At 42.6% G+C, this 14185-nt stretch overlaps 1 protein-coding gene across 2 annotated transcripts in view; it reads right to left on the bottom strand.

The window, feature by feature from the left end:
* TRIM33 (tripartite motif containing 33) overlaps positions 1–14185 on the bottom strand; it is a 120217-nt gene that overhangs the window by 58421 nt on the left and 47611 nt on the right. For both annotated transcript variants that reach the window (XM_066247550.1, XM_066247551.1), the window contains exons 2-4: positions 6774–6892; positions 6209–6353; positions 5914–6046 (exon numbers count right to left, since the gene is read on the bottom strand). In XM_066247550.1, the coding sequence (XP_066103647.1) occupies positions 5914–6046; positions 6209–6353; positions 6774–6892 (397 nt within the window). The remainder of the gene's footprint in view (positions 1–5913; positions 6047–6208; positions 6354–6773; positions 6893–14185) is intronic.

Genomic DNA, 14185 nt, shown 5'->3' with positions numbered 1-14185 from the left:
GAATTTGGCTCCTTTATTGGACTGATGCTCCCTGAAGAGAAACTTTTACTAAAATATTGTGAGTGATCAGAGGCAGCACCACTGGTTTTGAATGCTACGGAGTAGAAGAGCGACGTCTGAGTTGATGAAGGACCCACCGCTCACTAGTGAGTACCCACATATATAGGATTATACATAATTTAGACACACAGCAGGTCAACTCTGAGGGGACAGCCAGCCTGGTGGACTGAAAAAAACCCCTGTAAAAGCTGTTTACACTGAGACAGGTGATTGGCCTTTTCCAATAAGTGGCAAGTGGAATTCCCCAGAAGAAGGGGCTGATATATTTCTTATGCAAGCCATGCTGCTTCAGCATTATGTAGATCTGGACATTCACCGACCAAGTATTACTTTACTTGGGTCACAATACTGTGGTAAAGGAGGATGCTTTTACATGAGTGCTCCCATGTAACCTTACTGCTCCAAAACCCAGCCTTATCAATTTGAGACACCTAATCAGATTTATTATCGCAGCTTCCCTTTAGGGACCTTATAAATGCTAAGAAAATTAGAGAGGTTCATGAGAAAATAAGGAAAAGATGTGGAGAGTCAACAGATTTATCCCAGCAGGATGGAAACTTTAAAGATGGATTCTTAAAAATGGAATAAATAAAGTAGACATTGCTGGCATTGAAACAAAGGTCTTAATGCAGCACTACTGAAGGTCGGGTGTACCAATGAGAGCCACTGCTATTCCCCAACATTAAAGGGCCCTAAACAACTCTGTTATACTGGAGAAATTTAAAAAGCCAGAGAGCAAAGATGACAATGAGAAACATGACCTCGAATTGTTTGGAGTGATTATCCTATGGATTAATCAAGTTGAAGACTGAAGGAGAGGCCAGAGACTTCTGCCTCAACCTTCAAATGGACAACCAAGGCAATAAGCCTTTACATGAGTAAAATAGCCAGGAGAAAACATTTCTGGGACTCCCTGACATGGGAGCCCAATGCATGGTGGCTGAAGTCCTAACGGGTGCTACGTTAAATAAGGGTGGTAGGGGAGGTAATGGTTAATAGGATTAAGGTGAAAGTCTGGGTGAGAGTTGGAATGTCTGAACAGACTACGTGAAGTGATTACATTTCTTTACATGACTGTATCATTGGGATGGTACTGTAAAAGAGAATGCATGTAATTTCACCTGAAGGCCAGCCTTGATGAGACATTCTAAATGGAAATCACTAAAATGTCTGAAGCAACAGAAATTAACCTGAGACAATATAGGCTACCTGGTAGGTAAAATGAGATCACCACTTTAATTAACAAAGTAGAAGCTAACATGCTGGTACCAATGAGTTCTCTGTACAACAACCTTGTGTAGCCTGTGAAGAAGTGGCTCATCAAGACTAGAATAATACAGAGCCACCATAGCACCAGGTGAAACTGGTATGGTTCCTTCCTTCCTTTGTCCGTCCCTCCTTCCCTCCCCCTCTCCACTTTTTTTGGAAAGAGACAGGAACACTGGGCTGTTCCTATATGTGGCCTGACCAGGGAATCGAAATGGCAAACTCCGCTCCAGGACAATGCTCTAAACCGAGTTGTCTGGCCAAGGCTTAATTTTCATTGATAGAGAGACAGAAAGAGGAAGGGAGAAAAAGGGGAGGGGGAAGGGAAGCATTTGTTGTTCCACTCAGTTGTGCATTTTTTGGTTGCTTCCCATGTGTGCCCTGAATGGGGATCGAACCCACAACCTTGTTGTTTTGGGACAATGCTCTTAACCAACTGAGCTAACTGTCCAGGGCCTAAACTGTTATGGTTTCAACAGTACAAAAAAATATATGCCAGGCTAAAGGAGCATATTACTCAGTGATTGATCCTCCAGATATTTTCTTCTCTGCCTCAGTCTCAAAAAGAATGCCAACAGCAATTTTCCTTTTTGTGGAAGGATCCCAATTCACACTTACTACACTGTCATAGGGTTATTTCAATTCACCAGATTACTGGTATAATTTGGTTAGAAGGAACTTAGACTTGATGCAGGTCCTGAGTATAATACACTATACTAACCATATCATGATAATATCAGAAACTAAAGACAAAGGTAGGACTAACTTAAACACAATGGCGACACACATGAACAGAGGTTGTTAATAAATCCAGCAAAGGTCCAAGAACCTGCCCAAAAAATTCTCAGGAATAACCTAGGCAGGAGCCACCCTTGGCATTCCACAGCTAGAGAAAAATAAATTGTTTTTGCCACCTACCTCTAGAATAGCGGTTTTCAACCTGTGGGTTGCGACCCCGATGGGGTCGCCTAAAGCCATCGGAAAATACATAATGCATATCAGGTATTTACATTCCGAATCATAACTGTAGCAAAATTACAGTTATGAAGTAGCCACCAAAATTATTTTTTGGTTTGGGGTCACCGCAACATGAGGAACTGTACTGTGGGGTCACGGCATTAGAAAGGTTGAGAACCACTGCTCTAGAACTTAACAAAAAGCCCAACATTTAGTTGGTATATTTGAATTCTGAAGGACACATATTCCACATCTGGTAATATTACTAGTACTAATCAAGTAGTACAACTACTCAAAAAGGTCATATTTGAACAGGGACAGGCCATGTCTAACCTGCAAGATGTAGTCTCTCTCTCCCGATGCTTTTGGACCCCTATGACTGATGACAATTAGACATGATTTTGGAAATGTCAGCACCGTGGATAATGCAGGCTGGAGTTCATGGCAAAGCCTGAGTGCTACTCAGCAACAACCACTGGGATTCTGGACAAGAAAATTTCCGAATGTTGTGGTAAAATATATGCCATTTAAGAGAAAGTTACTGGCTTGTGTTAGGCATTAATTGAGACTGACCCTATGAGTGAAGAACATAAAATAACCCTGAAACCTGAAATACTTATTACATTTTGGATGATAGAGGAACACCCTAATAAGGCAGGCAGTACTCAGAGGAGTTTCTTACAATATGTAGGAACATGTAACCAGGAGGATGTAAAGTTGTATTCACAGTATTTATGAGCAGGTGGTTAGCCTCTCTTCCCTTAAGTAGGACCTTGGAACCAATAGAGGAGCTGCTCAATCCTATGATCACCAGGTGGGGGTCCTATGATCAGCTCTCTATTAACCAACAGAGAGCTGCTTCGCTTATGGATGGTATTTCCAAGGTGAAGGGACAGCACTGTGTTTTAGAAAGCTACCACTCAGCCCTGGCTAGTTGGCTCAGTGGTAGAGCATCGGCCCAGTGAGTAGAAGTCCCGGGTTCAATTCCCAGCCAGGGCACACAGGAGAAGCGACCATCTGCTTCTCCACCCCTCCCCCTCTCCTTGCTCTCTCTCTCTTCCCCTCCCGCAGCCAAGGTTCCATTGGAGCAAAGTTGGCCTAGGCACTTAGGATGGTTCCATGGCCTCTGCCTCATGTGCTAGAATGGCTCTGGTTGCAGTGGAGCAACACCCCAGATGGGCAAAGCATTGCCCCCTGGTGGGCATGCCAGGTGGATCCCGGTCAGGTGCATGCAGGAGTTTCTCTGCCTCCCTGCTTCTCACTTCAGAAAAATACTAAATAAATAAATGCTACACTCTAATTAAAGAAGGAAATAGAAAGTCATATCAATGAGCAGAACTGCACCCTGTTGTCTCCTCTATGTCTGGGTTTTTACTGAACTTTGCAGTTGGTGTCAGAAGTAAGGGTGGTGTCTTGTGGAATGTTTCCTGACTTCATACAGGTGATGAAGAAGAGACTCTGGAAAGATTCAATAAAGTATGCTATATTAAACACTAAACTTTGATAATGGGGAACCACTAAAGGGTGCTTTAAAAAAGGATGGGGAGGGCCTGACCAGGTGGTGGCACAGTGGATAGAGCGTCGGACTGGGATGCGGAAGGACCCAGGTTTGAGACCCCGAGGTCGCCTGCTTGAGCGCAGGCTCATCTGGCTTGAGCAAAGAGCTCACCAGCTTGGACCCAAAGTCGCTGACTCCAGCAGGGGGTTACTCGGTCTGCTGAAGGCACATGTGAGAAAGCAATCAATGAACAACTAAGAAGTCGCAACGCGCAATGAGAAACTGATGATTGATGCTTCTCATCTCTCTCCGTTCCTGTCTGTCTGTTCCTGTCTATCTCTTCCTCTATATAAAAAAGGGGGGGGGGGGAGATGGGGAGGGAAACTATACCTTAGCAAGAAATCCTGGCAGCAATGTGGACAGAATGAATTTAGCAAAGTAAACCTCAAAGTAGGGAAATCAGTTATAAATATGATATAGTAAAGGTACCGAGGCTTTTAATTCCAATGACATGGGTTTTCTAATAATCTATCCAGGAAATGTATAAAGTGTGGACTAAAGAAAAGGAGAAAACAGTCAAGAGGTAATTAGGAGTTGGATAGAGGTGGTCAAAAAAAAAAGATAAAGAAATGGAAAGGATCATGGTTACAGTTTGACAGAGGGGAGACTGACGCTATTCTTTTGTTTAAAAAAATTCTTTTTAAACAGTGTTCTTTTATACTTCTTGCCATCAATTTTAAAAGCCATAAAAAATTTAAGACTTCTCAAAGATCTGCCTGAAACTGTGAGAAAAGTAATCTAATGTTATATATAGATTATTACAAAACAATCAATGTAAGATTTGGCCCTGAAGTGAAGGCAGCCACAACATTAGTATCCTCAAGTAAAACATTAGCCAACATGCAGGTAATATGAAACATTCTGGAACAAATTAAGGACACAAAAATTTAAAGCAGGTTTTCAAAAAATGTTCTGTAGAACAGTAAGAGCAGCCTTTAAAAAGAACAAAGGGCAGAACCTTTGAGAGATTTCACATACTGCATTCTATATACCATATGGGAGAAATAAGCTGATAAACTAAATTAGATCTGGAGTCTGACCACCTGTGTTCAAATCCTGGCTCTACCACTTACAGTGAAACCTTGTACAGATTACTAAAGGCATAGACTCCCTCTCCTGTAAAACAGTCATGATACTGGTACCAACACTTCATGGGTAGTTGGTGCAAATTAAACCAACATGCAGCATTCATAAAAGTACCTACCACAAACTATGTATCTGCTTCTTAGAATTCTAAATGAATTCCAATGACTAACAAATTAAAAGCTCCACAGCATCTTCAAGTTAAGAAACACATTGTGAGGCTGATCCAACCTAACCTACTCTTTTATAACAGGAGATTCATAAAACCTAGTTCCATCAATTCAGCAGACCAGTTGTTAAGAAAAACACTTTAAAAAGTGCTGTCTAGGTAGACAAGACCATCTTTCTAACTGTAATAAATTAATGGCACAGCAACTGGGACATTTGCTAGAGGATTCTGTTATACAACTGACTAGAAATTTTAGTGCATTTCCAGAACAGTTAGGATGTAATAGACTAGTGATAACTCCTACTGAACTCTGAGGCTATAATAGGGTTGAAATATTTAGCTATGTATTAAAGAATTAGTAACTATGTTTACTTAGAGGCTCATAAGTCTAGTTTTTCTGAAAATTATAATATCTAACATAAAATCAGTTTATGTATACTTTAACATTAAGATGGGTACCACTGATCCTTATCTATGGAAATATTACCCCTTTAAGATGACAGCGCATAGCCTAGATACCACAGTACTTAAAAAGAATGTGCAGCTGAAACAAGGCAGAGCAAAGAAATAAACTCCACTCTTACAAACCCAAATCTATGATACATTTTTAACAAATCATAAGACTACTACATATAAATGTGGAAAACATTAAATAATTTATCAAAAACATTTTAATTGAAGAAATATACAAATTGAGAATTCTAATGCTACTAAACAAAATTATGGAATATTTGCTTTAGAAAGAATAATTAAGAACTTTTTAAGAACTTTACAAGAAGTTTTTATAATATTTCTTGATAAGCAATTAGGACTTCTGTACCTATGTTCTTTGTGTTCCAATAGCTGACAGTCTCTACATGTCAGTCTATCACATGTTTCACAGAAAAGTTTCAACTGTTCTTGTTTGTGTACAGGGCAGAAAACAGGGCGCTGACCAGATGCTCCAACAGACTCTGTAGCAAAATAAAACATATATTTTTAACTAAACAAAACTTTTGTCTAATTTTCTAAATTCTTATTGATACTGGTATCCAAAGCTTATAAAGAATATGCAGAAATGCTACAGGGGCAAAAGAGGGAGATTAATAGTAATTATTAAAACTGCTTCATCTTACCTGAGACATCTTCTTTCTTCCTGATCAAGTGATCTTTAGTGAATTTTACTCTTTGATGTGCTTCAATACATGTCTTACATAGCCATTCTCCACATTCTACACAAAAGCCAACTGCACTTGCATTGTCTTCACAACTAGTACATACCTAAAAGAAGAAATAAATGCTAATCTACATTAAATTTAAAAAATACATTGCCACAAAATAAAAATGAAAACTTTCTAACTTGCTTCCAAATACACTAATTCACTGTACCTAGAATAAAATTATTTTTGTTATCCATCTATCTTTAATGAAATCCTTTTCCTTCCAAATCAAAAGTTCAGGTGGGTAAGAATCTAAGTCTCAACATAAAATCTATACAAGATTTCAATTTTTCAGTAATGATCTTTTGCCTCATTTAAACATATCTGAGAGGGTATATAATAAAAATATCCTTTATTTTCTATTTGAAAAATGAAACTGTAGCAAAACTAGCCTAATTTATATAACAATCCAAACATGTTTTTCTAATAGTTTACATTTTAATGTCAAAATAGGAATATAAAGAAAAATGGAGAGGCATACCTGTTCTGATTTCTCATCAGAACTGCTAGGAGCTTCAGAAGTATCTTTCACAAAATAGTTATCCACAAGGTCTATCTGTCTGCATTCTTGGCGGCATACTGGGCACCGTATTACACCAACTACAACACAAAACAACAACATTAAGAAATATTTTTCAGGACAAAATAAGGAAAACTGTGCATGATGCCCATATGAAAAGTACTCATTCAATATGTCACAGACAAGACCAAAGAAACAAGTATTAAGAGTTGAGTAAAATAATACATCGAGTTATTCCATTGGGAAAAAATAATACCCTACTTTTAAAGAGAAAACAAGCGTCAATATGCCAAAAATTTAAAGGTATGGTTGGCTGAATAATGGTCCCAAAAGATATCTAGGTCCTACTCCTTGGAAAACCTGGGTTGCACCCGTGTCACTTTAAGGCTTGAGATGAGAACACTGTCCTGGATTATTTGATGGCCCCATAGTGTCTTCAGTGATCTTATAAGAGAGAAGCAAAGGAAGACTGGATTACAAAAAAAGAGAATGCAACTAATACTGGAAGCTTTGGAGATGGAGCCATGAGCCAAGAAATATGGGTAGTCGCTATTAGCTGAAAAAGACAAAGAAAAGAAACATTCCTTTCCTCAGAGCTGCCAGAAGAGCCAGAACTGCTGACACTTTGACTCTGCAAGACATTCTGACTTTAACCTAGTAAAACTGAATCCAGACTTTAGCCTCCAAAATAGTGAGAGAATAAAATGTGTTGTATTAAGACCCCATGTTTATGGCAATTTTATTATAGCAGCAATAGAAATACACACTTGATCACTTATAAATTTTGACTTGGTTCAGAACTATCTGAATTTATGCTAGTGTGGGGAGGTCATCTGTGCCTTAACCTGCTAATGTGCTGGCATCTATGAAAACAGACAAACCTGCTGAAGTAACACACACAAGTTAAAGATCAGTCAACACAGCAAACTAATTACTATGAGTCAGCCATAAAATTGAGTATCTTTATTATATGCGGCTTAAGTGTCTGTTTGTCGCCGATAGCTTATTGGTTGCTTGGTTGCTTGCGTAACTGTACTAGCCAATGGGGTGAAGTTGCCACGGCTGAACGCAAATTGAGAGGGTCACGGGGAAGGTGAACATTTGTTTGCATTGGCAATCATCTGTTTTACATAAAAACTACGTCTTAATGTAATTTCTTTTAAGAATGCCTCCTAGAAAATACAGCACTGGCCCTGGCCGGTTGGCTCAGTGGTAGAGCGTCAGCCTGGCGTGCGGGGGACCCGGGTTCGATTCCCGGCCAGGGCACATAGGAGAAGTGCCCATTTGCTTCTCCACCCTCACCCCCTCCTTCCTCTCTGTCTCTCTCTTCCCCTCCCGCAGCCAAGGCTCCATGGGAGCAAAGATGGCCCGGGCGCTGGGGGATGGCTCCTTGGCCTCTGCCCCAGGCGCTAGAGTGGCTCTGGTCGCGACAGAGCGACACCCCGGTGGGCAGAGCATCGCCCCTGGTGGGCGTGCCGGGTGGATCCTGGTCGGGCGCATGCGGGAGTCTGTCTGACTGTCTCTCCCCGTTTCCAGCTTCAGAAAAATACAAAAAAAATAAAAATTAAAAAAAGAAAAGAAAATACAGCACTGAAGAGGAGAGAAAAGGAGCTAAAGCTGCACAAAAACGGCTTTCTCGACAAAAAGAAACCACTGAGCAGAGAAAGACAAGGCTTGCTTCAGTCACAGAGCAAATGTGTCTTTCTCGGCAAAATGAGACTGATGAGCATAGAGAAACAAGGCTTGCCTCAGATGCAAGACAAAAAAGCCTGTCTCGACAAAATGAGTCCCTTGAACAAAGGCAGGAGAGAAATGCAAAAAAACGACAGAGTAATGCTGACCGAAACGCAAAAAGGCCCCCTGCCCTGGGTAATTCAGTTTGAATTAGCAGACACCTTTGCACAAATCATTTTAATTACAATTTATAATATCTAGAACAGCGGTCATTTCGTATGACCGCTGGGTTTTCTAGTACAGCATAAAAGACACAATCCTTGCTTTCAAGAAAGGGTTCAAAACTAGTATATAATTTTTACCTTTTATAACAATGCAAAACTATAGAAAGCACTATATAGAGAGTTGGATGTTAATAGAAAACCCAAGAGTTGTGAGTACAAAAACTACAGAAACTTATACTACTTTTATATATACTACAGTAATTCTAATAAAAAACTGGAAGCATAAATAAAATGTGATATTAAAGGTAGTAATATCAGTCTCCTAGTAGACACAAGTACATTGTTAAAACAAACTCAAATTTATAATTCTATATTTGAAAATAAAATTCTATTTTTATAATACAAAATGCATACAAAGATCTTGCTCAAAAGAAATACATAAAAACAATTTTTCAAATGAAAGGAAGAAACAGTATGGTGAAGAGAAAGGGGGCAGAGTATAAATACTTTTACATTTAAGATGGCCAGAGTTAAAAATCTTTCAAGAAACAGAGAGTACAGCCTGACCCGTGGTGGTACAATGAATAGGCATTGACCCTGAATGCTGAGGTCGCGATTTGAATCCCCAAGGTTGCCAGCTTGACCATGGGATGATCAACAAGATCCAAATGCTGGCTTGAGCCCAAAGGTCATGGTCTTAAAGCCCAAAGTTGCCAGGGGGTTCAGGCCTCCCTACCCCCCCCCATCCCTGTCTAAGCAAATACAAGAAGCAATCAATGTGGAACTACAATGAAGAAATGACGACTCAATGCTTCCCTCTCCCTCCCTCTTTCTCCCTTCCTACCTCTTAAAAAAAAAAGGAAAGGAAAGAAAGAGTACAATATAACTATAAAGGAAATAAGTATAAGTAATTGTAGAAGCAAAAATATGTGAGCAATTAACCTCTTACAGTGAACAAGATAAGTTCAGGTAAGTTTTCACTGAAGAGGTGATACTTAAATACAGTCTTGAAGAATTAACATGCACTTACTAATGTGCAAGAGTTTGTTTGGCTTACCTATGTTCCTCAAACCCTTCACATTCCTAAGGAAAGCTGTCCTTAATACCAGCCCTTGACAGGCTTCTGGGAGATGACTTCTGAACTCTTGGAATTTTATACCTGATCGCTTCTTGGCCTTTTGCCTAAGCTCAAGCGTAGTTATGTGTGGAGTATTACACCTGATATGAATGTTTCTATCTATATGCCTGAGGTCTTGGGCCATGCTGTATTGTGTGACCTCTGGGGTGGTTTGAGTTCACGGAGATGGTGTCAGTTCTGTGGAGGCTGCACCCCAATGTGGAGGCTGCACCCCCCCCAAAAAAAAGACCATAGACACGAAGGCTCAGGTGAGTTTTCCTGGTTGGCAATACTCCTATAAACTGTCACACAGGCCCTGGCCGGTTGGCTCAGTGGTAGAGCGTCGGCCTGGTGTGCAGAAGTCCCAGGTTCGATTCCTGGCCAGGGCACACAGGAGAAGCGCCCATCTGCTTCTCCACCCCTCCCCCTCTCCTTCCTCTCTGTCTCTCTCTCTTCCTCTCTGGTAGCCGAGGCTCCATTGGAGCAAAGATGGCCCGGGCGCTGCGGATGGCTCCTTGGCCTCTGCCCCAGGCGCTAGAGTGGCTCTGGTCGCAAGAGAGTGACGCTCCGGAGGGGCAGAGCGTCGCCCCCTGGTGGGCGTGCCGGGTGGATCCCGGTCGGGCGCATGCGGGAGTCTGTCTGACTGTCTCTCCCCTTTCTAGCTTCAGAAAAATACAAAAAAAAAAAAAAAAAAAAAAAAGCCCTGGCCGGTTGGCTCAGCGGTAGAGCGTCGGCCTAGCGTGCAGAGGACCCGGGTTCGATTTCCGGCCAGGGCACACAGGAGAAGCGCCCATTTGCTTCTCCACCCCTCCGCCGCGCTTTCCTCTCTGTCTCTCTCTTCCCCTCCCGCAGCCAAGGCTCCATTGGAGCAGAGATGGCCCGGGCGCTGGGCATGGCTCTGTGGCCTCTGCCTCAGGCGCTAGAGTGGCTCCGGTCGCAATATGGCGACGCCCAGGATGGGCAGAGCATCGCCCCCTGGGGGGCAGAGCACCGCCCCTGGTGGGCGTGCCGGGTGGATCCCGGTCGGGCGCATGCGGGAGTCTGTCTGACTATCTCTCCCTGTTTCCAGCTTCAGAAAAATGAAAAAATAAATAAATAAATAAAAAAAAAAAATAAAAAAAAAAAACTGTCACATTGTTACTAACAGAATTAAGCATCTTCCTATGCAACTCCACTGAAAGGAGAAACTTGGAAGCTTGTGCTTGCTTCCTCCTGGACTTCACACCATGCACCTTTTCTCTTTGCTCATTTTAATATGTGTCCTTTCATTGTAATAAAACACAACCATGGGCCCTGGCCGGTTGGCTCAGCGGTAGAGCGTCGGCCTAGCGTGCGGAGGACCCGGGTTCGATTCCCGGCCAGGGCACACAGGAGAAGCGCCCATTTGCTTCTCCACCCCTCCCCCTCTCCTTCCTCTCTGTCTCTCTCTTCCCCTCCCGCAGCCGAGGCTCCACTGGAGCAAAGATGGCCCGGGCGCTGGGGATGGCTCTGTGGCCTCTGCCTCAGGTGCTAGAGTGGCTCTGGTCGCAACATGGCGACGCCCAGGATGGGCAGAGCATCGCCCCCTGGTAGGCAGAGCGTCGCCCCATGGTGGGCGTGCCGGGAGTCTGTCTGACTGTCTCTCCCTGTTTCCAGCTTCAGAAAAATGGAAAAAAAAAACAAACAAACAAAAAAACACAACCATGAGTATAACTGTTTTCTGACTGAATGCAGTGAGACCTAGCCAATCATTGAGACTGAGGGTGGTCCTGGAGACCCCTAACTCAACTAGGAAAGGAAAATACAGCACGCAAACCAAGAAAAGCAGGTGCAAAGTTTTCAAATGAAAAAACTGAGTCTATAAAAAATAGAAATATAATTACATATACATAAATTTACATATACATATGCATATATACATATACATAAATTGAAAAAGAACTTTGCAACATCTAAATTAAGGAATATTTTTGTTGAAAAATACAAATGATGAAAAGACATTCTGTTCTGAGCATGAAAACACCGAACATCACAAAAGTATCTATTATACCTGTATAAATGAGTGATTTGATAAAAGTAGTATCAGGTGTTTTGGGAGTTTTGAACTCAATAAGCTGATTCTCAGAGTCTTTAAATTTCTACATTCATCTGGCAAGCTGATGTCACTGTAATGACAACAAAAATCCATCTTTTCCTCATTTCAAATCCCTACTGAAATAATATTGCGGAATTTAGAAGATACACAATACTCAAAACAATTCAGGTAGAAAAGGGGGTAAGGCACACAAATCAGTATTCCAGCAATTTCAAGAAATGTACATGCAAAAGGATATCTGAACACTGCAGAAGAAACCCAACCAGAGTACACAAGGAGTGGCAGAATACATCTGAGAAAGACCTTTATTTGCCATAAAGAGTTTCATAAAGAAATTTAAGGCATGAAATGAAGTTCCAGTGAGACACAAGGGAAAAAAAGTCAAGTCTATAGACATCAGCAAATCCTACCTTTTTTTTTTTAATTTAGTGAGAGAAGGGGAGGTAGAGACAGACTCTTACATGCACCCTGACCAGGATCCACCCAGCAAGCCCACTAGGGGGCGATGCTCTGCACATCCAGGGCCTTTGCTCCATTGTAACTGGAGCCATTTTTTTTAGCACCTCAGGCAGAGACCAAGGAGCCATCCACAGCACCTGGGGACAACTCACTCCAATAAAGCAGGAGGAGAGAGAGAGAGAAGCGAGAGGCGGAGATATGGAGAAGAAGATGGGCGCTTCTCCTGTGTGCCCTGACCCGGAATTGAACTGGATGTCCATATGCTGGGTCAATGCTCTACCACTGCGCCAACAAGCCACGGTCACCATTTGCATTTCTGAGCAAGTATACCCTTGTAATAAGTATAGATCAGATTAATGTGATTACACAAAAATTAAACCCAAAATCCAAAGCCAAAGTTTCTGACCAGTTCTATGTATAAAGTCCCTATATAACTGATTCCATTACTTCAAAGCTCAAGTTTTGAGAGTCCCATTCATGCCTATTACATTAATTTCTTTTAACTGCCAATTCACTAAAATGCATAATTATGGGAAAGGGTAGTGAGGAAGACTTTTTTTTAAGCAAGACAGAGAGAGGAAAGAGAGGGAGGGAGGGAGGGAGGGAGGGAGGGAGGGAGGGAGGGAGGGACAGGAAGCGAGAGATGAGAAACATCAACTTGTAACTGTGGCATTGGGGTTATTCATTGATTGCTTCTCATATGTGCCTTGACGGGGGCAGGGGGGGGGCTAGAGCAGAGCCAGTGATCCCTTGCTCAAGCCAGCAACCTTGGGCTCAAGCCATCGACATCTGGGCTCAAGCCAGAGGCAATGGGATCATATCAATGATCCCACAATCAAACTGGTGACCCCACAATCAAGGCAACTACCTTGGGATTTCAAGCCTGGGCCCTCAGCATCCAGGTCAACACTCTATCCACTGTGCCACCACCAGTTAGGCAGAAGACTCTTCTTAAAAGACCAAAACACATAAATCTACAAACTACTTTATCTCCACTGTGTTAAAAGAATTTAGTTTCGGTAAATTCACTGGTGGCTTTCCATTCAAGATGGACGACTAAGCAGATGTGGAAAGACCATCTGACCTCCAACTCAAACACGGAAATGTCTACTATATAACAAATCATAGTTAAACAAGTATATAATTAAGTCTGCATCCAAGAAGACAAAGTTTTGAAGTACCAAAAACAAAAAGGGGCCCTGGCCGGTTGGCTCAGTGGTAGAGCGTTGGCCTGGCGTGTGGGAGTCCCGGGTTCGATTCCTGACCAGGGCACACAGGAGAAGCACCCATCTGCTTCTCCATTCCCCCCCCCTCTCCTTCCTCTCTGTCTCTCTCTTCCCCTCCCGCAGTCAAGGCTCCATTGGAGCAAAGTTGGCCCGGGCGCTGAGGATGGCTCTGTGGCCTCTGCCTCAGGCACCAGAATGGCTCTGGTTGCAGCAGAGCAACGCCCCAGATGGGCAGAGCATTGCCCCCTGATGGGCATGCCGGGTAGATCCCGGTCGGGTGCATGCGGGAGTTTGTCTGACTGCCTCCCTGTTTCCAGCTTCAGAAAAAATAAAAATTAAAATTAAATTAAAATTTAAAAAAAGAAGAAAAGGCCCTGGCCGTTTGGCTCAGTGGTAGAGTGTCGGCCTGGCGTGCAGAAGTCCCGGGTTCGATTCCCAGCCAGGGCACACAGGAGAAGTGCCCATCTGCTTCTCCACCCCTCACCCTCTCCTTCCTCTCTGTCTCTCTCTTCCCCTCCCGCAGCGAGGCTCCATTGGAGCAAAGATGGCCCGGGCGCTGGGGATGGCTCCTTGGCCTCTGCCCCAGGTGCTAGAGTGGC

Source organism: Saccopteryx bilineata, chromosome 11, assembly GCF_036850765.1.
Source record: "Saccopteryx bilineata isolate mSacBil1 chromosome 11, mSacBil1_pri_phased_curated, whole genome shotgun sequence".
NCBI classification, from domain to species: domain Eukaryota; kingdom Metazoa; phylum Chordata; class Mammalia; order Chiroptera; family Emballonuridae; genus Saccopteryx; species Saccopteryx bilineata.
Note: the sequence above shows the minus strand (reverse complement) of the source record. Positions and strands in the feature narration are given on the sequence as shown.